Source organism: Piliocolobus tephrosceles, chromosome 20, assembly GCF_002776525.5.
Source record: "Piliocolobus tephrosceles isolate RC106 chromosome 20, ASM277652v3, whole genome shotgun sequence".
Lineage (NCBI taxonomy): Eukaryota > Metazoa > Chordata > Mammalia > Primates > Cercopithecidae > Piliocolobus > Piliocolobus tephrosceles.
This window is the reverse complement of record NC_045453.1, coordinates 22,540,342-22,565,905: the sequence shown is the minus strand read 5'-3', so window position 1 is coordinate 22,565,905 and position 25,564 is coordinate 22,540,342. Positions and strand designations below refer to the sequence as shown.

The window sequence follows — 25,564 nt, the reverse complement described above, 5'->3', positions numbered from 1 at the left end:
CCGTGTTAGCCAGGGTGGTCTCGATCTCCTGACCTTGTGATTCGCCCGTCTCGGCCTCCCAAAGTGCTGGGATTACAGGCTTGAGCCACCGCGCCCGGCCGGAAAATGTTTTTTAAAAGTTAATTCCATTTAAATTTTTTTCCATCCATTTAACTGTCTCAAGGAGGGAGTCAGTTTGATGCTACCTTGTCTTTAACAGAGAAACCTGGCGTCAGACACAGCCTGTGGTAGGCTCTTAGCCAGGTTTTGTTACCTTCTGTCTAGGGCAGGCCATACTACTTTTCCATTATAACAGTGATACGTTTGCTTGAAAATTAAATTTAAGGGCTGGGCGCAGTGGCTCACGCCTGTAATCCCAGCACTTTGGGAGGCCGAGGTGGGAGGATCACCTGAGGTCAGGAGGTTGACCTGCCTGGCCAACATGGTGAAACCCTGTCTCTACTAAAAATACAAAAATTAGCTGGGCGTGGTGGCAGGTTCTGTATTCCCAGCTACTCGGGAGGCTGAGGCAGGAGAATCACCTGAACCCGAGAGACAGAGGTTACAACGAGCCAAGATTGTGCCATTGCACTCCGGCTTCGGTGACAAGAGTGAAACTCCATCTCGGAAAAAAAAATCAAGGTGTTTTTTTCTTAAGTGAGGATTGACTTAAAACCAAATACATGGCAGAAATGTTAAGGCAGCAGCAGCAGGCCTGTGCCCACCCACTGACCATGCTGCTGTGTGGGCTCCCACCAGGCAGCTCAGCTGTCAGGGCAGACACTGAACAGGTTTCTCCATTTCATTTGCTGGCTGAACAAATACCCAGGCCTTGGGCCAAAACCAGGCTCAGGTGCTGGATTGCTTTGAGCTATAGCATAGGAAACGGCATTGCCACCCTGGCTGTTGGGTTTAGCAGTTTCCTGGAGATGCACACCTACCCTGGGAGAGCTAAGGAAGCCAGGCGCTCGCTCCGCATCCGAAGGGGAGCAGTGACTGACTTCAGAGCAGATTGCTTCATTTGCACATGTAAATGACAAGCATATTTAAACCTCATTGGGCCCACCAGCTGGACAGCATTAGCTCTGCTGACCAATCTGTGGCACCTGGGATGCCAGATTACCAATCTCAGGGACGAGAGCTGTGGCAGACACCAAATTGTACCCCAGTCTCCATCCCTTCCCCCTTGGTAGTAGAAGCCCTGGTTTTCAAATCTGTGGCCACCTATAATAAAGCCTTCCTGCAGCCACATGTGGTCGGTGACTATCTGGTCCCTGGATGGAGAGGTGCTTTGTGTGGTGTCTAGGCATGGCCTTCAAGGAAGGGAGCTTGCCCTTCCCACCCCGCCCCTCTTCCTGGCTAGAATGGCTGTGATGGCTGGAGATGGAGCTGCTCTGTGAAGCTGAGGGGGCCAATTGAGGAAAGGGTGGGCAGCAGGTACAGCAGCTGGCCCTGATGCTCTGGAGGCTGCCCCCAGGGCCTGCCCATGCTGCCTGCCTCTAGGTCTGTTATATGAAAAATAAACTGTTATGTCACTTAAGTCACTTTCCCCCCAGTTTGTCTATTTTTAAAACCTTTTTGTTTACAAAAGACGTGAAGCTAATCTGGGCAACATAGTGAGACCCCATTAAAAAAAATTAGATGGGCATGGTGGCACATGCCTTTGGTCCCCAGCTACTTGGGAGGCTGAGGTGGGAGGATCACGTGAGTCCAGAAGTTCTAGGCTTCACTGAGCTGTGATGGTGCCACTGCATTCCAGCCTGGGCAGCAGAGCGAGACCCTGTCTCAAACAACAACAACAACAACGAGAAAAACAAAAACAAGCAAAAAAGTGAAACTAGTATAATGAATCCAAGCTTCAGCAATCGAACAGTTAGTTACCAACTTGAGGCCAATCTGGTTTTGTCTCTACCCTGGCCATCCACTTCCCTGCTCCTGAACTCCTCTGAAGCAAATTCTAGACATCTATCTCATTTGTGAATTTTTCAGTGTTTATCTAAAAGACAAGGGTTTTTAAAACATGATACCTGCTACGGACTGCATATGTCCCCTCTCCCCCCCGCCAAAAAAAATGTTGAAACCTAATCCCCCTAGTGTGCTGGTATTAGGAGGGCACTTTGGGAGGTGATGAGGTCATGTGGATGGGGCCTTCATGAATGGGGTGGGTGCCCTTACAAGGGCTGAAGAGAATGGAGTTCTCCCAGCACAAAAAGACCCGGCAAGATGACCCTCTGTGAACCAGGAATTGGGCCCTTGGCAGACACTGAATCTGCCAGTGCCTTAATCTCGGACTTCTCAGCCTCCAGAACTAAGAGAAATACATTTTTGTTGTATAAAAGCTACCCAGTCGATGGTATTTTGAAGGCTGAACAGGCTGAGATAGTATTACCATCACATCTCACTTTTTTCTTGTGACATGTTTGTTGAGGAAACTGGATTGTTTGTCCTTTAGAGTTTGCCAGAGCCTAAATGTTTATTTCAGCCTGCTTGTTGTTTCAGCACTGGGGGTAGTTATTCTCTCTGTTCACCCCCAATTTCCTACTGTTTATTTGCACATACTGTGCAAAAGTAGAAAAATAAACACTTCTTATGGGTATGATTCCAGGCTGCAGCTTCATATACGAGGGATAAGAGGAAATCATTGAACTAAGGCAGCGGTGAGCTTAAGGGATGCGAGTCGGTCCAGGTTTTCAGACACGCGAATCTCCGCTGGCAACACATTTCAGGTCCTGTGTGAGGAGGAGGCGGCGGTTCAAGTGGAACTGCAGGACTATACGGCGTTCTATTTTTAATGTTTTGAGGAGTCTCCATACTGTTTCCATAGCAGCTATACCCATTTTATCATTTTTATTTTTATTTTTATTAATTTTCTTATTGTACCCCTGAACTTAATATTTTTTATTTTTTTGAGAGAGAGTCTGACTCCGATTACCCAGGCTAAAATACAGTTGGCATGATCTTGGCTCACTGCAGCCTCGACCTCCCAGGCTCACTTGATCCTCCCACCTCAGTCTCCCCAGTAGCTGGGACGACAGAGGCACGCCACTGTGCCCGGCTAATTTTTTTGTATTTTTAGTAGAGAGGGGTTTCATCATATATACACAGGCTGGTCTCAAACTCCTGGACTCAAGTGATCCACCTGCCTCAGACCCCCGAAGTGCTGGGATTGAGCCACCACGACCGGCCAGTGGTACCGTTTTATATTCCCACCCACAGTACAAGAGTCCCCATTTCTCCACATCTTTGCTAACATTTGTTATTTTCTGGGGTTTGTTTTTATAGCAGCCTTCCTAATGGGGTGAGATGATACCTTATTGTTTTGATTCATATTTCTCTAATGATTAGTGATGTTGAGCATCTTTTCATATGCTTTTTGGCCACTTATATATCTTCTTTCGAGAAATGTCTATTCAAGTCCTTTGCTCACTTTTAATTTTTGTTATTTTAAAAATAGAGACGGGATCTCTCTATGTTGCCCAGGCTTGTCTCAAACTCCTGGGCTCAAATTATCCTCCTATCTCAGCCTCCTAAAGTGCTGGGACTACAGGCATGAGCCACTGTGCCCAGCCCTTTGCCCACTTTAGGGTAAATTTTTTTTTTTTATTTGCAGTTCTTTATATAGTCTGGATATTGATCCCTTATCAGATACATGATTTACAAATATTTCCTCCCATTCCATAGGTTATCTTTTTCATTCTGTTGTTTCTTTTGATGTGCAAAAGTTTAAAAGTTTGATGTAGCCGGCTGGCTCACACCTGTAATTTTAGCAGTTTGGGAGGCTGAGGCTGGCAGATCACCTGAGATCAGGAGTTTGAGGCTAGCCTGGCCAGCATGGTGAAACCCCTGTAATCTCAGCTACTCAGGAGGCTGAGGCAGAGGAATCACTTCAACCCAGAAGGCAGAGACTGCAATGAGCCAAGATTGTGCCACTGCACTCTAGCCTGGATAACAGAGCGAGACTGTCTCAAAAAAAAAAAAAAAAAAAAAAGTTTGATGTAATCCCATTTGTCTATTTTTGCTTTTACTGCCTATGCTTTTGGTATAATATCTAAGAAATAATTGCCAAATCCAATGTCATGAAGTTTCCCCTTAGTTGTCTTTATAGTTTTGGGTCATACATTTACGTCTTTAATCTATTTTGAGGTAATTTTTGTATACAGAATAGGGTAGGGGTCTAACTTCATTCTTTTCCTTATGAATGTCCAGTTTTCCCAACACTATCTGGTGAAGAGACAGTCCTTTCTCCATTGAGTGGTTTTGGTACTTTTGTGGAACATCATTTGACCATATATGTGAGGGTTTATTTTTGGGCTCTCTATTCCATTCCATTGGTCTATGAGTGTATACCTGTTTTCATGCCAGTACCACACTAGTTTGATTACTGTAGCTCTGTAATATGTTTTGAAATCATGAAGTGTAAGCCTTCCAACTTTGTTCTTTTTTAAGACTGTTTTGGCTATTCAGGGTCCCTTGAGGTCCCATATGAGTTTTAGGATGGTTTTATTTTTCTATTTCTGTAAAAAATGCCATTTATAGGGATTGCATTGAATCTGTAGATCCACTTTCAGCAGTATAGATTTTTTTTTTTTTTTTTTGAGACAGGGTCTCGCTCTATCACCCAGACTGGAGTACAGTGGTGCAATCATGGCTCATTGCAGCCTTGAACTCTTGGCTCAAGAGATCCTCCCACCTCAACCTCCCAAGTAACTGGCACCACAGGCATGCGCCGTGCATGGCTAATTCTTAATTTTTTTTTTGGTAGAAACAGGGTTTCACTGTGTTGCCCAGGCCGGTCTTGAATTCCTGGCCTCAAGTGATCCCCCTGTGTTGATCTCCCAAAGTGCTGGGATTACAGGCATGAGACACCATGCCTGGCCCTATTTGTGTCTTTTAAAATTTCTTTCAGCAATGTTTTATAATGTTCAGTGTACAAGTCTTTTTTGCTGCTTGGTTAAATTTATTCCTATTTAATTCTTTTTGATGCTATTATAAATGGGATTTTTTTCTTAATTTCCTTTTCTGATTGTTCGTTGTTTATAGAAATGCAGCTGACTTTTCTGTGTTGACTTTGTATCCTGCAACTTTGCTGAATTTATTAGTTTGAACAGTTTTTTTTTCTTGTGGAATCTTTAGGGTTGTCTACATATAAGATCATGTCATCCGTGAGATAAATTTAACTTCTTCCTTACCAGCTGGGGTATATTTCTTTTTCTTGCTTAATTGCTCTGGCTAGAACTTCCAGTGCTACATCGAATTGAAGTGGTGAATGCAGGCATCCTTGCCTTGTTCCTGATCTTAGAGGATAAGCTTCCAGTCATTCACCATTGAGTATGATGTCAGCTGTTATCCTAGATGGCCTGTATTATGTTGAGGTAGTTTCCCTCTATTCCTGGCTTTTTGAGTGTTTTTATCATGAAAGGGTATCGAATGTGTGCATGCATTGCATGGTAGCTGGCTCTTGGGGTTTGCTTGGATTTGGGTTTGATCTCTGTGGTAAGAATACTTGATGCATATTCTCTCGTCCGGAGGCATATGATGTTGAGTTCTCTCCCTTTGGGGAATTAGCTATTAAGGCTGTTACTTCCCACTTAGATCCATTATTTCACTGGAAGTTACAAAATAGAGATATTCCAATTCAATGATTTCTTCTTTGTTTGGCAGCTGGAATACTTCTATAAAAAGAAACTTCCCTATGATGGTGGTTATGCGAATCTACACAATATAAAATCGCACAGAACTAAACATACACATGCGAGTGCCTGTAAAACTAGTGAAGTTGGAACAAGATCTGTGGACTGTGGCAATGCCAGTTTCTTGGTTGTGAAACTATTCTGTAGTTGTGCAAGATGTTACCACTGGGGGTAATGGGGTGAAAGGTACATGGGACCTTTCTGTACTTTTTTTTTTGCAACTTCTTGTGAATCTATGATTTTTTTTTTTTTTTTTTCTTGAGACACGGTCTCATTCTATCACCCAGGCTACAGTGCAATGGCACGATCATAGTTCACTTTAGCCTTGACCTCCTGGGTTCAGGTGGTCCTCCTGCCTCAGCCTTCTAAGTAATTGGGACCACAGGTGTACACCAACATGCCAGCTAGTTTTTTTCAATTACATATAGAGACAGGGTCTCCCTATGTTGCCCAGGCTGGTCTCAAACTCCTGCTCAAGCAGTCTTCCCGCCTTGGCGTCCCAACGTGTTGGGATTACAGGTGTGAGCCACCACACCTGGCCTTATTCTTCTGTTTTTTCCCCCAACCTTTAACAAATGTTAAAAACCGTTTTTAGCTCTTAGGTATACAGACACAGGAGGCAGGCTGGATTTGGGCCACAGGCAGTAATTTGCCAATCTTTGCCTCAGGGCTAGGAGAGGAACCGTGGGTGGAAGGGCCGCCACCCTCCCCATGGTGACTGCATCAGTTTGGACCCTCACCTATTTCCCTAGGGGCCTTCACGTCACTCCATCTAATGCGCTGCTCCTCTAGTTCTGGTCAAAGAACATGTGTGTTCCTTATTATTGAATTAATAAATATTCTTTATGAGAGAAATAGAAAATATATGCAAACAGCAAGATTTTAAAAGTTACCTATAATCGGCCGGATGCGGTGGCTCAAGTCTATAATCCCAGCATTTTGGGAGGCCGAGGTAGGTGGATCACTTGAGGTCAGGAGTTCAAGACCAGCCTGGCCAACATGGTGAAACCCCATCTCTACTAAAAATACAAAATTAGCCGGGCATGGTGGCGGGGGCCTACAGTCCCAGCTACTCGGAAGGCTGAGACAGGAGAATTGCTTGAACCCACGAGGCAAAGATTGCAGTGGCCGTGAGCTGAGATCGTGCCACTGCACTCCAGCCTGGGTGACAGAGCGAGACTCCGTTTTGTGTGTGTGTGCGTGTGTGTGTTTAATCGCTTTATTCTCCTGCCAAATAAGGTCATAGACCCATACCTTAGCCAATCTCAGACAAGCAGAGGGAATGACCAGGAATAGCCTGAACTGAGAACTGGCTCTGTTTCCCCTTGAAGCACATAGTCACTCATTACACGAACCACATGGGTTCTCTTAGCAAAGACAACAGGGCCCAGGGAAGAAGTGGTGGTTGAAAGGAACCACCAGGCCTTCCATATTAGGGATGAATGGGTGTGTGCTGGAGTACCAGTATGTGTATTTTTATAAAAGGATGTACTAAAATTTCTACTTTCATTTTTAGTCATTTTGAAATCTTGAATAGCATTTAAGAAGAGGGTGAAATGCTTCTCTCTCTCTAAAGGTGGTTAAATGCTGGCCTGATAACATTCTAAACGTTTTTCCACATCCTTAGAATCTTGAATTGTTGGTAAATATTCTATCGTTATTTATCTCACCAATCCCCCAGTCATGGACAAAGACGTCGTTTTCCACTTTTCCTCATTCAGATATTGCCAGGATGGCCATTCTTGGAGTGCAATTTTCATGCACTTTCCTTTTGCCCCATGAGTGGAACTGCTGGGCCGTTTTCAGGCTTTGGAGAGCTGTCACCACAGTGTCCTCTGGAGAGTGTGAGCTAGCTGCCCTCCCACCAGCAGCTAGGAGTGTGTGGCTCATCTTTGCCACAAAATGAACCAACTACATTTTTGTGGCCTTTTTTTTTTTCTAAGCAAAGACTTATTTTCTTCCTCATTTACATCAGGGTATCAGCTGGCAGCTGCCTGTATGTGCAGAAGTTCCTTCTGTGCCCAGCACTGGACTGGTCCCGACTGATGCTAAGACGCGCAGGTCTGCCAGGTGGTCTCCCCAGGCAGGGGGAGTGTGGCTGACGCCTGCCTGCTCTCCTGCAGGTCCACAGATACTCACAAAGAGGACCCCCATTTATGGGGCACTTCCTGTCACCCAGGGCCTTGAGATGACTGTACTGGCCCCTGACCCCCACTGCCCTTCGTGTCTCCCATCTGCTTTGGCTAGAGCCTGAGGGCTGTGTTGTCCCTTGCCTGGGGTGGGGGGTTGCCTCCAAGAGGCAGTGGGGCCCCGCTACAGGCCAGCTTCATTCCCCTAGTGCCCTATGGAATAATAAGCAGAGGTTACAGGGCCCTCAACTTTGTGCGTGACCCTCCAGCCTCCCGCCAGCTTTCTAGCCTCTAAGGAAAATATTTCTTGCCTCGATTGCTCCCCTCTACCCTAAGAGCTTTTTCTAGGAGTTGAGAAGGTTGAAATACAAATGAAACATGCCCTGTTCCCTTCGTGGGAACGAGGTGCCCACTCAGGACCACCCCCTACCTTTGCTGCCAGCACTGCGTTCCGTCCCAGCTGACACTGCTCAGCACGGCACAGCCCCGCTTCCCAGCCGCCCTCACAGGCAGGCCTGGCCTGGAAAATTCTGCTTTCTGTCAGCCAGAGTTCTCATCATTCTCGTGGTACCTCCCTGACACTGAGGCCAAGTGTCAGCTACCACTTGTCATCACACTTGCAGTTTTTCTTATGGTGGAGAAATAGTTCTCTGAATCTGGGTTTCCACCAAAAGCGGACCAAGGCGAGCCCACTGTGGCCTTGGGAGTCTCCCCTAGGGTGGGCACAGGGTGGGAAGGAACCAGGAAACTCAGCTCTTGCCCCGTGGCCGGGGCCAGGACAGCTTCTCCTGACTGGTTTCATTTTATATCACATGCATTTTTGGTTCGTGCCATCAGCTGTTACCATCAGCAGCTTGGATGCCTTTGGAAGGACGTGGGGGTATAGATGAATTGGTGACCCTTCTTCCCCCACTCGCCACCACCTCCGATCAGAGGCTATGGATGCCCCCACTCTTGCGGGAGGGCAGGTTCAGTGACAGAAGTTCCCCATTTCACCATCAGGCAAAGGCCTGTGGGGCACTCATCGACAAGCCCCGAGCAGGAGGTCAGGCGGCCCTGCAGCCCGGGCGGACAGCCAGCGAACCCAGGGAGGAAGGGCTCCCAGCATCGTGAGAAGCTGAGCCCAGCTGGCGGCTGAGCCTCACATGCTCCTCACTGAGGGCCAAAGGTGGGAACCAGACACAGGCTGCCCTGACCCAGCCCTGCTCCTAAACACTGCACTTCCTGGTGACATGGCTGCCACCAGCCCAGGGGCTGGATAGCTGTGTGCCACAGAGCCCAGTCTAGGAGGTATGACCTGTGCATCTGCAAAGCCACCTGAACATGAACAGACACTGGCTGATTCAGCAGCATACACTTTATTTCTAAATAGGCATCCAGTGACACGACTCTTCACACATCTATTCCTGACTCCCTTAAAGAGTCCGAGATGGTGCAGGGGCTCCCCGCATGGCAGCCACAGGCCCCCCACCTCTGACCCGCTTTCCCCCCCCAGCCCGAAGCCCCATCAAGAAGAGCAGCACAGCACTGCTCAGGAAACGGGCCTAACGGGGCCTCTCACCGCTCACTTGCGGGAGAAAAATGAATACGTCTGGCCTTCATAATGCTTCTTAAAACAAAAACCCAGCACTCTTCATTTTTACATAGGAAATGATGAAAACGAATGTAAGATTCACATCCATCTTGACAATTCAAGCTTTGCCATCTTGAGGACAATTCAAGCTTTGCAGATCCCTACTTGGAGAAACCGTCAATGCCTTTGGTGTAAGCCAGGCCGTGCCCACCATCCAGATGGGAGTAGGGGGCCTCCCCATCCCGGCCTGAGGCTCTGACCCCGCAGGGCTGGCAGGTGACTTCTGACCACGGATGCACATCTTCCTATCCAGTCACAGGCCCACTGCTCACCAGCACTTCGCATTCACCCCAAAGCCAGTGAAGCCCCCGCAGAGCAGCCAGGGAGACCAACTCAAGGGCACCAGAGAGCACAGCAAGAAAATGGCTCGGGGGAGGGGGATGGGACGGGGCAGGGGTGTGTATTAGTCTTCCTCCTTCTGTTACATGCCTGCTAAGAGTGAAGCCCCTCGATGTCTAACTGTTGGAGAACTGTCTGGGAAATGGCAGGAGCCTAAATGGAAAGGGGCTGGCTCTTCATTCTCTTGAAGCCTTTATCTGACTGAGACGGAGGGCGTTAGGCGGAGGGCCCGGAGCTCTGAAGATGCCTTCCCAAGGACACTGCTTCATGACTCTGCATCAGGAAGCTCAGGGTTTCCTACCTGCCCCCAGCAAGGGCAGCACACACTGGCACTCACTCGGCAGGGAATCGGGGGGGGGCAGAGGGGACCTTTCTCTTCTGCATGTGAAATCCTTGTCAGTGGCAGCCAAGGGCCACTGAGCTTCTCCCCACACAGGAATCAGGCAGCAGTTCCAGCCCTGAGCCACCCCAGGCCACACCCACACCCCAGCCTGCACCCTCCTCAGCAGAAGAGGCCTGGCCTCGGCCACCTGCTGAGGACTCTGTAAGCATGTGTGCCCCGTGGGAACACAGACCCGAGACTTCATGAGGCCAAGCAGTGCCGATGGCACCCTTGCCAAGGGTTTTAAGAAGGGTCCCCAGTCACCCATCTTTTGGCATTCCATGGCACACAAAGGAATCCTGTGGGCTAATCTGGGTGACTCTGGCACTCAGGCCTGCCCTTTGGCCTCATGCCAGCCAGCCAGCCCGGCTGGCCCAGCCCAGTCCACCCACTGTGAAGAGGGGTGGCTGGCTTAGGGTAGGGGCCGACAGGGCTTCAGCTCTGCCTCTGGGCAGAGTGTCTGAGCTCTAGATGATGGAACTGAGCCACACTTAGCCTGGCCCTGGCCCAGCCCCCAGCAAACTTATCTCAGGAACCTAGAAGCCAGCCCCTTTCCCTGCGAGACCTTGCACAAGTCACGGGGTGGTTGTTCCGAGGGGTCATAACAACTACAGGCTGCAGAAAGCATGGGATTTATTCCAAGAACTGTTTCCACACGGCAGCGCCTGTGGTGGAGGGACTGCTGGCTAAAGGCTGGTTTCCCCCAGCGCTCCCTGGCTCCAGCCTTCACTCACCCTGAAGTATTCCTCCTACACACCACAGTTCTCCTGTCCCATGGCCTAGACCCAGAAGAAAATAAATACGCACGCAAGAAGATATAGTTAAGCTGCATATTTTTATATCTTCTGTGCATTCACTGCCCCAAATAGAATTATCGGGTGTGCTAAAGGTAGACAGCAGCAATTTGTTATTCTCAGGCAAAGACATTTGAAAAAAACTGACCCAGAAAAACAGACTTCTATGGCCTTTTGTTACCAAGGCGAGTCAAGACTGCCGAGGAACACAGGCTGCCCTCATCTCTTGGGGGCACTCTCCCGGGCTGCTGACCTCACCTGGCCACCCAGGGGCAGAGGAGGCTCACAGGAGATCAAGGCAGGTGCTGGTACCTCCTGGGAAAGGTCCCGCCACCCCCTCTGCCCCCCACAAATGCTAGGGCCCCCCACCAAGCCCCACATGCTCTTCCGCCACAGCATCCTTTTCAGGTCTCAGCTGAAAGCGTGAGGCCAGGTGTGGCGTGGCTGGGGCTATCAGACCTGGCGGTGAGGGGGCAGACGGAAATGGGATCTGACTCTTTTCATTGCTTTATCTGTGAATTTAAGACTAGGAAAGAAAGAAATCCTGGCAAACAACTGAGTTTGCAAACCAACTTACATCTGGGAGATGGGACCCTAAACTTCAGGGGAGAGTGAGTTCTGGCAGGGGCGCAAGAACAATCTGGTCTCAGTGCCCCCACTCGCCCGGGGGCAGGCACAGGTCCCCACCCTCTGACTTCCTCTCTTCTCCACTAAAAGGAAATGGTGGAGACCAAAATTAAGCAAGGCAATGGCTCAAATTATGGGGTTGAGAGATTTAAAAAGATCACATTTTAGCTCTATCAAGTACAACTTTACTTTTCATGCAAAAAGTAAACAGCGTGCTTCCTGCCCGGCTGGCCTGCTCTCACTTCAGGGGAAAGGCGAGGTGGCAGGATTGGGCCTGGCCTCTTGTTCCTGGCACGGGTCCTGAGGTCAGTCCCTCCGGAGCCACACCGTCTGAGGTGGAAGAGATAGAGATGCGTTTGCTCCAGCCCAGGGCTCATGCTGGCCCACTGTGTCCCCAGAGAAGCAGGAATACACATGGTGAATTAAACCACCCCAGGGAGCCAGGTTCCAAGGCTCCCTGGGACCCAGAACCACATACGGAAGTTGGCAATGGCCCTTCGATGAGCTGAGCAGTTTGAGGCTTGTCAAAGGGGAGGTGAGGAGAGGATGCGAGTCAGTGACTCCATTCCATCTGGACATGACTGACAGCTCCTCACCCTGAGATGGCTGAGGGGGCCGGGCCCCTGGGACAGGGCTGGGGTGTGTGTGCGTGGAGCATCTGCTTCTGACTCCACGTCGGGGTGGGAAGGGGGAGCACTGGGTGCTGCTGCTCTGGCCCCTGCCCCAGTGCTTTGGGGACCCTAGCATGGGTGACAAATGGGATCCAATGTGGTAGGGAACTGGGAGAGGGGAAAGAGGATGGAACCCTGATTAGCAGCGAAGATGGCAGCAGTGAGCAGACACCGCAGGGCCTTGGCACAGTGGCCTCCGGTTAGACAAAAGAACAACTGAGTATGGGAATGGTGGGGAGGGAGATCAGATGGCAGGAGGTGACTATGAGGCTCTCAGCACTTTGCTGTAAAATGCATGAATTTAAACCTAATTAAGACAGCAGTTGTGGGCCGGCAGAAACCCTGTGCCTCTAGCTTTTCCCTCTAGAGGGCGCTCTGACCCTGCAAGATAAAAGCCTTGGGTTGCAGCTTGCAGGGGGCTCTAAAGAAGATACCAGAAGGTACCAGTGTAAACATTCAGAAGATGCCCAGAGAAGGGCAGCCGCTGCCTGCTGTCCAGGGAGACAGGCTGTGAAGTGCCAATCAGGTAAAGGGAAAAGGACATTCCGTTTCTCTCCCTCTGTCTGAGGGAGCACAAGAAGTATCACAAAGGGCAGCGGGAGGTTTTCAAGATTTCTAGGCTCTGCCACTTAGGTCAGAATTGTGGCTGCGGAGGCATCTGGATGACTCAAAGGCAGGTGGCTGACCCCGGCTCTGCCAGTCCGGTGGGGGCAGGATAAAGGCAGTGGCTGGGGAATGGCACCGCTGTAGATGGTGCTCTAGGCAGGGGGCCACAGGGGTCCTCCAGATGGCGGGGTAGGTGCCCCAGCTTCACAGACGACTGGCACCTGGTCCCGTGCTCCTCCCCTCTGTGGGCCGACGAGCCACACTGAGCAGAGGCTGGGTCAGGGAGGAGTGGGGAGATGACAGTTTCCCAACAAGTCACCTGGCTCCAGAGGCCTGGCAAGTTCTGGTCTAAGGTGACTCTGCAGCCAGTACCTCACCCCGCCCTCTGTGTCCGGAGTCCTGAAGGGGCTGCTGGATGCACGCACCTCTTCGAGGCCCCCGCTGAGTGTGTGTGGGCAGCAAACGCCCATCCTGGGCCTGCCTGCCTGAAGCCTTGGCACCTGGCGTCACAGCAGCTCCTGCTCGTCGTCCTCGGAGCCGGAGGGGCCCTGGCGTACCTCCTCGTACCACTTGTTGGTGAGAGTTTTCATCTGGATGCGCCCGTGGTGCAGGTCCTGGGTCGAGAGACACAACCAAGCCGTCGGGGGCAGGGCCAAAGAAGGGAGGGGAGGCTGCTGGGTGCCTTGGGTGGCGTGTCTGGGGAGGAGGTAGGGTGATGGCCACAGGCAACTTCAGTTTCAACTGAACAAACTAAGCTGGGATTGTTCTTTGTGGGGGTGGAGATCACAGGAGGTGTCATTCAGAAAGAAGGAGGTAGCATGGCATGAGGTTGAAAATGTGGTCTCTGGAGTCAGACACACTTAGCTCTGCTCCCAATTATGCCCGTATTGGCTGTGACCTCACGGGGTTACTGCACCCCCTTGGGCCTCCATCTCCTCAGCTGTCAGGGAGACAGCTGCATCCACTGCACGGGATGCTGGAGAAGGAAGCAGTTGTGGTCACAGTCACTGGAGCTGCCTGGCTCCGGAAGAGCGCACACACCGGCAGCTATCAGGCCTGCCCGAGAATGGAAAATGGGCCTGCACAGAAACAAAGCAGGCAGCCGCAGGAAGAGCCCCACCCCTACGCAAGGCCTCCAACTAAAGAGAGGCCAACAGCGCCCCAAGGGACAGAACCAGAGGCCTGAGCTGGGGGCAGCCTTGGGCCACAGCCTGAGGTCCTGGTGTGTCTGAAATTCCTCAGCTCTGATTCAGTAGCTGATCGATACCCCGTCTGTCATCCAGGAAAACCAAACTGTGTTAACAAATCTATTATTAACCTCGCCCTAAACGTGGCAGCGAAGGAAAAACAGCAGATGTCGAGTTCCACAAGCATGTCCAGCCTCCAGATCAGGAGGCGGCGGCCTGGCGGGCCCACGTAAGACTTTCTGCCTCCCCACTCTTCCTCCACCCCACCCTGGGCCACTGCAGGTCCTGAAGGAGGCAGGCGAGGGACCCCCAGAAAGCGTGGCCTGGCCAGTATCCCACCTCCTGCGTCAGCCTCCGAGTGAAGAAGGGGTTCAGGTACTTGGCGTCCAGCCACATGAAGCCTTTGAGGTCCTGCCGCCTGATGTAGTGGGCCTCGTACTCCTCCTCCGTGAGCTCCGACAGGTGCTCCGACTCCACAGTGTTGCCCTGAGCAGGGAAGAAAGGCGGCCCGACGGCCATCAGCGGGCACCATCGGGAGCACCTCTGGAAGACCCCACACCACCCAGGCCGCCAGTGTCCCCAATCCTAACTCCACTTGACCATCAGTGCAGGGTGACGATGGGCAGCAGATGGCCTCCTGGGAGCCCGCGGGGAGGCAGGAAGGTCCCTCAGGGCACAGTGGATGCCCAGGACCCCACCTAGGACAGCTGAAACAGAAAGACTGGGCTGGGGCTTGGTTTTTAAGCTTTTCAAGCTTTTTGGGTGATTCTATCATGCAACCAGGACCGGAACTGCTGTTCTGGGCTTTTCATTAGCAGCAAATCGCACAGGGAGGCTTTTTGTCTCTCTGCCTGTGGCTCTGTTAGCTAGGACTCCACCGTGGACAGGCTTTTGCCAATCAAGTCAGGAGACGAAAGGGCAGAGGGACACATCCTGTAGGAATTGGAGAGGGATGAGAAAAGGACCCCATGTGGAGGGGAGGGCCAGAGGTGAAGAGGTAGGAGCAAAGCAGACAGGCTCTGAGTGCAGCGCCCGTTCTGCTGCAGGAGCCTTGGTGGGGCCACAGGTGCAGGTGGTGGCGGGGGTGTGGGGGAGATGGGTGTGGGGCAGGAGCAGGGAGGGGAGATGAGGGCAGGGGAGGGGAGGGCATTTAGATGCTGTGAAGCAGTGGTTGTCAAACACTGGTCTGTATTAGAATCTACCTGGGGGGCTTGTGAAACCACAAAATACTGAGCCCACCGGAGCCACCTGCAGAGGTGCTAATTCAGTAGATCTGAGTGGGCTTGGGAATCTGCAGATCTAACAGGTTTCCAGTGATGCTGCTAGTCTGGGGACCCCATTTTGAGGACTGCTGATCAGTGTGGTGGTGAAGAACGCAGGCTCGGGAGACAGCCCGCAGCTGTCTGATCTGATTCTCTTGGTGCCTCAGCATTCTCATCTGCAAAATGGGTATAATGAAAGCACCAGTTTCCAGGCAGGCTATTGGGACAATCTGAAGGAAAATGCAAGCACATTGACTGCCACAGAAAACATTCCAGAAACTCAGCGGTTCATCCTCAGAGGAGCTGTCCTGTTTCTGCTAGTGCTATGCTTCGCCAAGCGTGTTCACAGGATTGGCTGCAGCAGTACTACCTGGCAACTTGTTAGAAACGCAAATTCTTAGCCTAGGCCACATGGTGAGACCCTGTCTCTACTAAAAATAAGAAAAAAATTAGCTGGGTGGGGTCACGCCTGTCTGGAGTCCCAACTACTCCAGAGGCTGAGGTGAGAGGATTGCTTGAGCCCAAGAGGTCCAGGCTGCAGTGGGCGGCCACGATCGTGCCACTGCACTTCAGCCTATGCAACAGAGTGAGCCCGTCTCGGAAATAAAGAAGAAACACAAATTCTTTTGGATCCCATGCCAGACCTATGAGATGCTGGTGACAGACCCAGCAGCCTGTGTGTAGCAAGCCCCCCACCAATTCTGATACCCAGAAAGACCTAAGCTAGAGCTTTTGTGAAAAACAAAAAAGTTGGTAGATAGGGGTTGGGGGCAAAGGGCCTCTTAGTGTGATGGAAGTTCTGCAGAGCCAGGCCTCACAGCCATCTGGAACTTTCCTCCCAGCAGCACTGCACTGGCTGAGGGGCCCAGTTTGGAGACTGGAGGCCATGGTCTTGCCAGCCCTGACTCCAGTGTTAGCCGTGGATGGCCACGTGAGGACTCCTGAGCCTCTGATGACTGATTCAAGTTACTGAGGCCTAGCACACGGGAACTAGAGAGATGCATGTCCGGAAATGCATGATTGGCAGGGGATGCTCTGGGCTAGAGCCTACAGCAGCCTCTGCTTTGGTCAGAGGGCCTAGCTTTGCATAGAGGTCGTGAGGGTGAAGACAGGACAGGAAGGCAGCTTGGTGGCAGGGGCAGTGACTTGTAGGAAGAAGAGGTGGGCAGGCTGCAGAGTCTCAGCTCTCCCTACAGCTGGGGCCTGGGTACCTCCAACCTCACACCATATCTGTCCTTGGGGGAGTACCCCTCTCAAGGGCCTCACAGCCACCGCAAGCCGTCCTCCCCTCCTCAGGCCCCTAACAGGTGGTTTTTAGTAAAACCATACTGGGGAATGATGGGATTTTGAAACCCTCAAACCTAGGCCCTGACAGGTGTCTCAGCTGCTGGAAGGGCAGAGGCACTGCTGGGAGAGTGGCATAGGCCCAGACTCCTGCGGTGCCCTATGGAGCTTCAGAGAGGGAGCAGATGGGGTCGCCCACAGCCTCCCTGGCTGCGGCAGGTCACAAAGTTGCCAGACAACCCCCCCCCCCCCCGCAAGAGCCATGCTTCAGAACTCAAGTTCCGTCACCTCCTTCTCAGTGGGGGACGACCGGTGTGTGTGCGTGTGTGACGTGTGTGTGGAGGTGCTGGGCATCCTCAAAGCAAGGCTCATCTCCCCATTTCCTGACAGTGGGGACCATCAGCTGTGCAGCAGGCCAGCCCCCTGCCCCACCCCGCAGGTGCGTGATCCTGACCATCTTCTCCGTCTTGCTGAGGTTGACGTCCTTCTTGTTCCTGCGGCGTGCCTTGGCATCCTCGATGTCCATGAGGCGAATAAGGGGCATGGTGCTGCCGCCCAGCAGCAGGATGGTGAAGAGCACAATGACGATGGTGGTGGTGCCGATGAGCTGCCGCTTCTCCATGGGCTCCAGGTCCAGGTGCAGGCTCAGGGCGTAGGGGATGGCCCCCCGCAAGCCTGGGGGACAGCGAACAGCATGAGAGGACATAGTGAGGAGGCAGCAGCTTCATGGGCTGGCTTCCCTGGAAATCCACCAGCCCAACACCGCAACCAGCCGATGATGCTAATGGCTCTGCTAAAGGGCGTGTGCTTGCCCTGTGGGGCTTTGGGGTGTAAAGAGCAGGTGGCAGAGATGTAGGGACCACAGACTCACCTCCATGCCCACTTGGGCAGATCAAATGAGGTGGCCTGCCCCAGCTACACAGCCCCAGGTGTGGGTGCGGGAGGACTTATCAAGCCTGACGCTCGTGTCCTGGAAACTGCAGGACAGCTGCTGTGGGCTGAGCCCTTCCTGTGTGTGCGCCAGGCCCGGGCAGGTGCTCAGCGTGCAGAGCACCACTGGATCTTCACAGGAATCCTCACCGAGCAGCGATACTCTTGTCCACAACACACAGACGAGGGATGGAGGCCAAGAGCAGCATGGCCCACCCACGGCCACTCATCTAATACCCACAACAGCACAGGATGCAGTGTGTCCAGTACCCCTCCTATCTCGAGATGCTGCCCCTGTGGAGGCCCCTGGTGGCACTGATGGGGCTGTGGGCTGCTTAGGTGGTAATGAGAGGCTGGCTGGTCCCCTGTGAGGCTACTAGGAAACAACTGAGGGGCATGGACTGAGCTGGGAAACAGCACTTTCCTCTCTTAGAAGCTTCCTGGCTTCCTTGGCGCTGTACTGAGGGGACAGGCAGTCCTAGCCCCACCCTTGGGGAGCTCCTAGAGCAGCTGGGAGACACAGCAAATGAGGGTTGTGAAATGGTACCTGGAAGAGAAGGTGGGAGGGTGGGGTGTAGACAGCACCAGGACCTGCCCCAGACAGGAAGGCAGGGAGGCTCACATCACCATGGGGTAGGACAGCCAGACTGCTGCAGGCCAGACCCAGATGGGGAGACGGCAGGGCAGGAGCAAAAGGCACATAATACAGAGACATGGCAAGGACGAGGGACTCTCAGCCTCTAAACCTGTCATGGGCCAGAGGATTCAGTGGCATGGCACATGTCATGTGCTTTAACAGGGTGTGTACCCAGCAAGTGCTTAGTACCAGTTAGCCAGGCCATGGGGCAATTCAAAGTAAGATTTCTTGGGCAAGGGAGATGCAAAGGCATAGGGATGGCGGCATCTCCGCGGCATCCAAACAGGCAGCTGGAAACAGGAGTACGGATCCCAGAGGGAGGTCTGGGTTCGTGGGAACGGCTTTGGACTAGGTGGAAGCGAAGGCCAGTGGACGGGTGGGCGCACTCAGTGAAGTGCAGAACACACCAACAGAAGCGGGGCTGGGGCCAACTCCTGAAGAAGCCGCTATTTGAGGGGTCAGTGAAGGGGGACGAGCCCAAGGAGACACCAAAGAAGAGAAAAGAGGAGCTTGCCCCTGAGGCCAGGGAAGAGGGTGAAACGGTCCTCATCAGAAGGCAGGGGCGGTGGAAAGGAGGTGGGCTAGGACGGAGGCGGACCCCTCCCCTCCAGGTCTGGCTGCGGGAGGTCACTGGTGACCTGCCAAGGCCAATTCCTGCCCCGTGGACAGACGGTGAAGAAGTGGGGAAAATGAGCGAGCATGGCTCACTCGCAGGGGTCTGGCCATGGTGAAAGAGGCGTGGATGCAGCGGCAGGGACGTGAGGAGGAACTCTGGCTGAAGTTCCTGGTGTTTTGTAGGAAGGAGGAGAAGCTCTGATTGCTTAAATGATGATAGAAGGGGCCGGAAGCAGACGCTTGTTCGGTGCCCCTCGTTGAAGATCCAGGAAAGCCTGGTTGGAAACCCACGGAGCAAGAGCCCAGGGAGCCTGGGAGAGAACAGGAGCTGACAGCCCCCGCCATTTCAAATACACTCCAACCTTCCCTGTAACACTCTCTTATCCTCCTGCTCCCCTTCCCAAATAGCTCATATCACTTCAAAAACCTCTGACACACTTCTGCAACCACTTTACAAAGTAGTTTGCCTCACTGGAAAAAGAGATTAGGAAAAAAATGAGTTTTTCTCACCATACATATATGTATACATACATAGACATATACGTACATATATATGACACATATACATTTTTAAACATGGCCTTTAGAAAGAAGAGAAATCTGAGACAAACTTGCAGATATGCCTTTGGATAAAGAACATTATAAAGTATGTTGCTATAACTCAACCCACACGGAAAATACTTTAATTATAATATTTAAGCAAGAAAGCATAAAGAACAGTATGTATTGCTCAAAAATAAATTTAAGGATGCCTATGGATCCAGTTCTTTAGAAGCAAAGATTTATGAAATCATTTCCATCCTTTAAAAAGCGATTAAATAGCAACTGAAACATTCAAATTAAACTACCAGAACTTTGTGACTTAAAGGAAAAATATCCAAAACTAACATAAGGTATGAAACAGTTTCAACTTTCACCTTTTTTTTTTTTTTTGAGACGGAGTCTTGCTCTGCCACCCAGGCTGGAGTGCAGTGGCCAGATCTCAGCTCACTACAAGCTCCGCCTCCCGGGTTTACGCCATTCTCCTGCCTCAGCCTCCCAAGTAGCTGGGACTACAGGCGCCCGCCTTGTCGCCTGGCTAGTTTTTTGTATTTTGAAGTAGAGACAGGGTTTCACCGTATTATCCAGGATGGTCTCGATCTCCTGACCTCGTGATCCGCCCGTCTCGGCCTCCCAAAGTGCTGGGATTACAGGCTTGAGCCACCGCGCCCGGCCCAACTTTCACCTTTTCTACCTTGAGTCCATTATTACTTCAGCCTAGAAAACCCACGGAGAGGCACTGAGTCACGCCCAGCTGCGTCCTGGACTGCACTGTCCTGTCCAGGGGAGAGTGGCAGAAATCCCAGCTCTACCTCCAGTGGTCACGTGACCCTAGGCATGTCCTTTGCCCTCTTCCAACCTAGCCTTGCCCACTTCATAGCACCATGGTGAGGGGCACCATCTTGGTTGCAGTAGGTGCCATTAGACGGGAGTATTGATTACTTGTGGCTTTGCCAAGGGCGCTAGCGGAGAACCACGGCTCTCTCTGTGTGGGGCGTGCTTTTAACAGGTATTTCTCCACCCCATTTATTCAAGATTTGACTTACCACTAAACCACATGATGAACATCATCTTCGGTGTGATTTTATGATCCCGGAAGAAATTCAGGAGGTAGGAAAGAGGGAAAATGTTTACTGCTCTGCCAAATAGTACAAGCACCTGTTGATAGCAACAAACCAAGTCTTAGGTGACATCTGGCTCTTCATGCTGAAGCTTCTTGAAGCTGTTGCAGACTGTGTAACACATCCAGTACAAATGCAGCATTCCCCTCATTCCCCTCAGCCATAAAAGACACGAGCAACACCACGCTCGTGAGAGACCCAGCATGGGCGTGCTGCCGGAGCTGCTGGATTCTATGCATCTAGGAAAGGATAAAGCTTTGTACGTTACCTTTCTCAGTAGCCAGAAAAGAGAACTGACGAGGTATCAGGAAGGGCATTAGTAATGACAGCAGAACAAAACTGAATGCCAAGAGGCTGTACAGAAGTATTCACAGATTAGTTTAAGGACAACCTGACTCCAAAGGCGCTCCTCCTTGGGACAGGCCTGCATTGATCATTCCAGCCCTAAGGGGACAGATAAGGTGTTTCTGCCTCTCCCTCAGGGAAAGGAGGGCAGCTATGAAGGGCCTACCCATGCATGGAAACACTGCTCTCTGAGCAAGAGGAACACAGAGGTAGGGTCTACAAGGAGGCCATATGCCCTGGCTTAGCCGGCCAGCTGCTTGCTGTGGCTTTTGGTTCCTCTCCAACTCCAAAGGCACGTTAGTCTTGGCAAAGTACAGCTTTATGTAAAGTTTACATCTTTTGTTGTTTGTTTGTTTGTTTGTTTTGAGACAAGGTCTCACTCTGTCTCCCATGCCGGAGTACAGTGGCGCGATTGTAGCTCAATGCAACCTTAACCTCCTGGGCTCAAGTGATCCTCCCACCTTAACCTCCCAAGTAGCTAGAACTACAGGCATGCACCACCATGCCTGGCTAATTTTTTAAACTTTTTAGTTAAAGATGAGGTCTTGCTATGTTGCCCAGGCTGGTCTCAAACTCCTGGTCTCAAGCAATCCTCCTGCCTTTGCCTCCCAAAGTGCTAGGATTACAGGTGTGAGTCATTGCACCCAGCCTAAAGTTTAAATCTTATCCAAGCAGATTCTTAGGACATTTATTACTTTACTTTCATTTTCTTCATCTTGGTTCTTACCATAACTACTTGAAAAGGATGACACAGACATATACAGCACATTCTTTAGGCTTTCAGTTTATTCCTTTAACAAGCATGAATTTTACAGTATTTTTTTTTTTTTTTTTTTAGAGTGGGGTGCTGGGGGGCGATCTTGGCTCACTGCAACATCTGCCCCCCAGGTTCAAGCAATTGTCCTGCCTCAGTCTCCCTAGTAGCTGGGATTACAGGCGTGTGCTACCATGCCCAGCTGATTTTTGTATTTTTAGTAGAGACTGGGTTTCGCCAAGTTGGCCAGGCTGGTCTCAAACACCTGACCTCAGGTGATCTGCCCGCCTCAGCCTCCCAAAGTGCTGGGATAATAGGCGTGAGCCACCGTGACTGGTCAAGAGTAAATGTTTCCAATCATCAGACATTTCTATGCCAGACAACATGCTCATCATTTTACATGCATTATCCTGCTAAATTTAAATCCTTGCAAAGGTCTTATAAAGTAGGTATTATTATCTCCAGTTTATAGGCAAGGGAACTGAGGTACAGAGAGATGAAGTAAGTGGTCCAACTTGACAAGGCAGGAAGTAATGGATTCAAGCCTCAAATCTGGTTCAGACCCCAAAGCCCATGCTCTTGACCACTAAGCAGAGCTTACAGGGCAGGAACTGCAAGCCATCTGAATAGCACAGGCCATCTCCCCTAGCTGCAGGGCCAGCCTGGGCCTAACTGCTTAGAGAAAACCGAGTTGTCACCCCAGGGCATCCTCTCATTTTCCTCCCAACCTGTGGCTGAAATAGTCACCTCCCTGTTTCACCCACTGAAATCCAATCTTCCATGCCTACACTGGTCTTTCAGGTTTGATTAAATGTGTCCCCTTTTACCCAGTGGCCACACTAAAGGCTATTATACTTTTTTTTGAGACAGAGTTTCGCTCTTTTTGCCCAGGCTGGGGTGCAAATGGCGTGATCTCGGCTCACTGCACTGCAACCTCCACCTCCCGGGTTCAAGCAGTTCTCCTGCCTCAGTCCCCCGAGTAGGTGGAATTACAGGCGTGGACCACCACGCCCAGTTAATTTTGCATTTTTAGTAGAGACAAGGTTTCACCATGTTGGCCAGGCTGGTCTCGAACTCCTGACCTCATGATCCACCAGCCTCGGACTCCCAAAGTGCTGAGATTACAGGCGTGAGCCACTGCGTCCAGCCTAGGCTATTATACTTTCAGTAAAGGACTTTTGCTGCTTTTGCTGCTTTTTTTTTGCCCTGAAACCTGAGTTTGGAGGACGAATAACAGTGACCAAGAGCAACGAGCTCTTGCTGACTGACAGGTGGAAGTACCCAGGTTGCAGGAAGACTATCTTATAAACAGACAAATATAAATAGACAAATTTGAAGAAAACTGTAGTAAGAAGTACATAATAAACTATCCAGAAAAATTAGGAAAGAGAAAGAAATCCCAGCTCTATAACCACTGTGAACATGTGGCTACATTTTCTTTACATACTTTCTTTTTTTCTGTGCATAATAGTTTTACATGGTTATGGTCAATTACATATTCAATTTTGAAATCTGCTTTTACCTCCTCACACAAAAACCTATAAACCTGTACTTTTATTTAAAGATCATAATATTCAAGGCCATTAAAAATCTTAAAAAACAAGACTGGGCACGGTGGCTCATGCCTGTAATCCCAGCACTTTGGGAGGCTGAGGCAGGTGGATCACGAGGTCAGGAGTTCAAGACCAGTCTGACCAATATGATGAAACCCCATGTCTACTAAAAATACAAAAATTAGCCGGGCATGGTGATGTGTGCCTGTAATTCCAGCTACTTGGGAGGCTGAGGCAGGAGAATCACTTGAACCTGGGAGGTGGAGGTTGCGGTGAGCTGAGATTGCACTACTGCATTCCAGTCTGGACGACAGAGCGAGACTCCATCTCAGAAAAAAAAAAAAAAAAAAAAAACAACAAACAAACCTTTAAAAAGTCCTTTCTGGGGATATTTATTCACTTAATTCTACCCCTGCCCCCTTAGTGTATGTTTGTGATTTTTTTTTTTTTAACAAAAGAAACTTTAAACAAAAATCTCTATGTAGCTGTTGACTTTGAACAGTTAACAGTTACATAAACGAATCCGGAACATGTGTTTATTGATCTACAAATAAGTAATTAAATAAAAAAAACAAGGAAAATACTTACTATGCACCAGATGACAAAGGAAATTTCAAACTTGTGAGGAAAACTAAAAATGGACAGGCCAAGAAATGCAAACACACATGTTTCTGAAACAAACCAAAGAATGGATTATTCAACCCCAATGATTTCATTCCAACATGGTACTAAACTGTTAAGCAAGCAAACATTCACAGGCAGAATCCAATACAACACTTTCCTTATTTTCTTGAAAATCCTGCAGCCAATATCTTGGCCAAACCTGTGCTTAAATTCTCTTATTCTTTTCTGCTACATAAGCAACATGTCCCTGGTATTCAGAAATCTCTTAATGTAATGAGTCAACTGTCAAATACTTCTGCAAATAAATGCAATCCTGCCCAGGGAAGATGGAAACACATGAATCTGCCGATCTGCTGAACACTGTCACTAGCTAGGGTCCCAACTGTGGCAACGTGGCCAAAATTCAGAGCAAATGACTGCGACGCCACATGACAAATGTGAAGGGGTCTTTGGTTAACTTCCACATGATGAGCTTAATATATTTAACATTGCCACAAGGTTTAGAACACAGCTCACACCCAGCAGGATTTGCAGAGTGAGACTCATTGCTAACTCTTGGCTCCACTCTGCAAGCCAAACAGAGCCCAATATGTACTCTCTGTCACACAAACTTGTATATCTTAAGAAAAAGCACCTTATAAATTTCTAACACTAGGCTCTCTGCTTAAACTGTGATGTCCCTCAGAATAGCATAATGACTAAAGAGATTAAAACTGTATATATATATTTTTTAGAGACAGAGTCTCACTCTCTCTCCCAGGCTGGAGTGCAGTGGCATGATCTCGGCTCACTGCAACCTCCGCCTCCCGGGTTCAAGCGATTCTCCTGCCTCAGCCTCCTGAGTAGCTGGGACTGCAGGTGCCTGCCACCACGCCCAGATAATTTTTTTTTTTTTTTTTTTAGTAGAGACGGGGTTTCACTGTGTTGGCCAGGCTGGTCTCGAACTCCTGACCTTGTGATCTGCACACCTTGGCCTCCCAAAGTGCTGGGATTACAAGCATGAGCCACTGCGCCTGGCCTAAAACTGTATTTTAAAATAGCTGATCATAAAGAGCAAGGCGGTTTTACATTCTAACAATGTTTTTCCTTTGAATGGTACCCAAGTTTAAAACAAGTCCACAAGCCGGAGAGTTTACCCACCGTCCTCTCTTTGAAACTTTTTCTTATCTAATATTTGTGTGATCTTTCCAAATGAGCACATTTAGAAGACATTCAGATCTAGTGGATGCTTTTCCCTGGCAGCATCAACCAAAGCCCCTTCACATTTGTCATGTGGCATCGCAGTCATTTGCTCTGAATTTTTGCCATTTGCCACAGTTGAGACCCTTGCAAGTAAGTGTTCAGCCAGCAGGCAGAATCGTGTTTATCACGTTCCCTGGGTGGGATCACGTTTATCTGCAGAAGTATTTGACGGTCTTTCTGTCACACTTGACAAACTGTCAAAATTTGACAATTTTTCTAATGACCAATCCTCTATGGATGGATATTTAGATTGTTTCTATTTCTGAGAGGTTCAGCAAACACCCCAGTACAGGCTAAGTTCCACACGGTTGAACTGTTGGGCCAAAGAGTACGTGCCTTTTAAATTCAGACAGACACAGCAAATGACTCTCCAGAAAAGATGCCAGTAGGCCTGTTTTCCACACACCAAGGCCAGAAGTGGGTATTATCAAGCTTAACATTTGCCAGTCTGCTGGGTAAAAATCAGAATCATTTTGGATGGATGATTTGCTTTATGTGTCTTTAACTGGGAGGGTCAGAGTCAGAATCTGTAGTCTCACTTTCTGAGAGAGGTGCTGTACAAATAATACCCTCTGGCCCAGGAATAGAGAGACCTGGCCCAGGAATAGAGAGACCTGGCC

General features: G+C 50.0%; 1 protein-coding gene across 1 annotated transcript in view; it reads right to left on the bottom strand.

Moving 5' to 3' along the window:
• Positions 1–9,139: 9,139 nt before the first annotated feature.
• The window catches only part of SLC9A8 (solute carrier family 9 member A8), an 80,336-nt gene continuing 63,911 nt past the window's right edge, over positions 9,140–25,564 (bottom strand). Inside the window, 5 exon segments of the mRNA XM_023184124.2 lie at positions 9,140–13,464; positions 14,377–14,523; positions 17,038–17,258; positions 20,352–20,463; positions 23,667–23,749. Coding sequence (XP_023039892.1) covers positions 13,357–13,464; positions 14,377–14,523; positions 17,038–17,258; positions 20,352–20,463; positions 23,667–23,749 — 671 coding nt within the window. The 3' untranslated portion in view covers positions 9,140–13,356.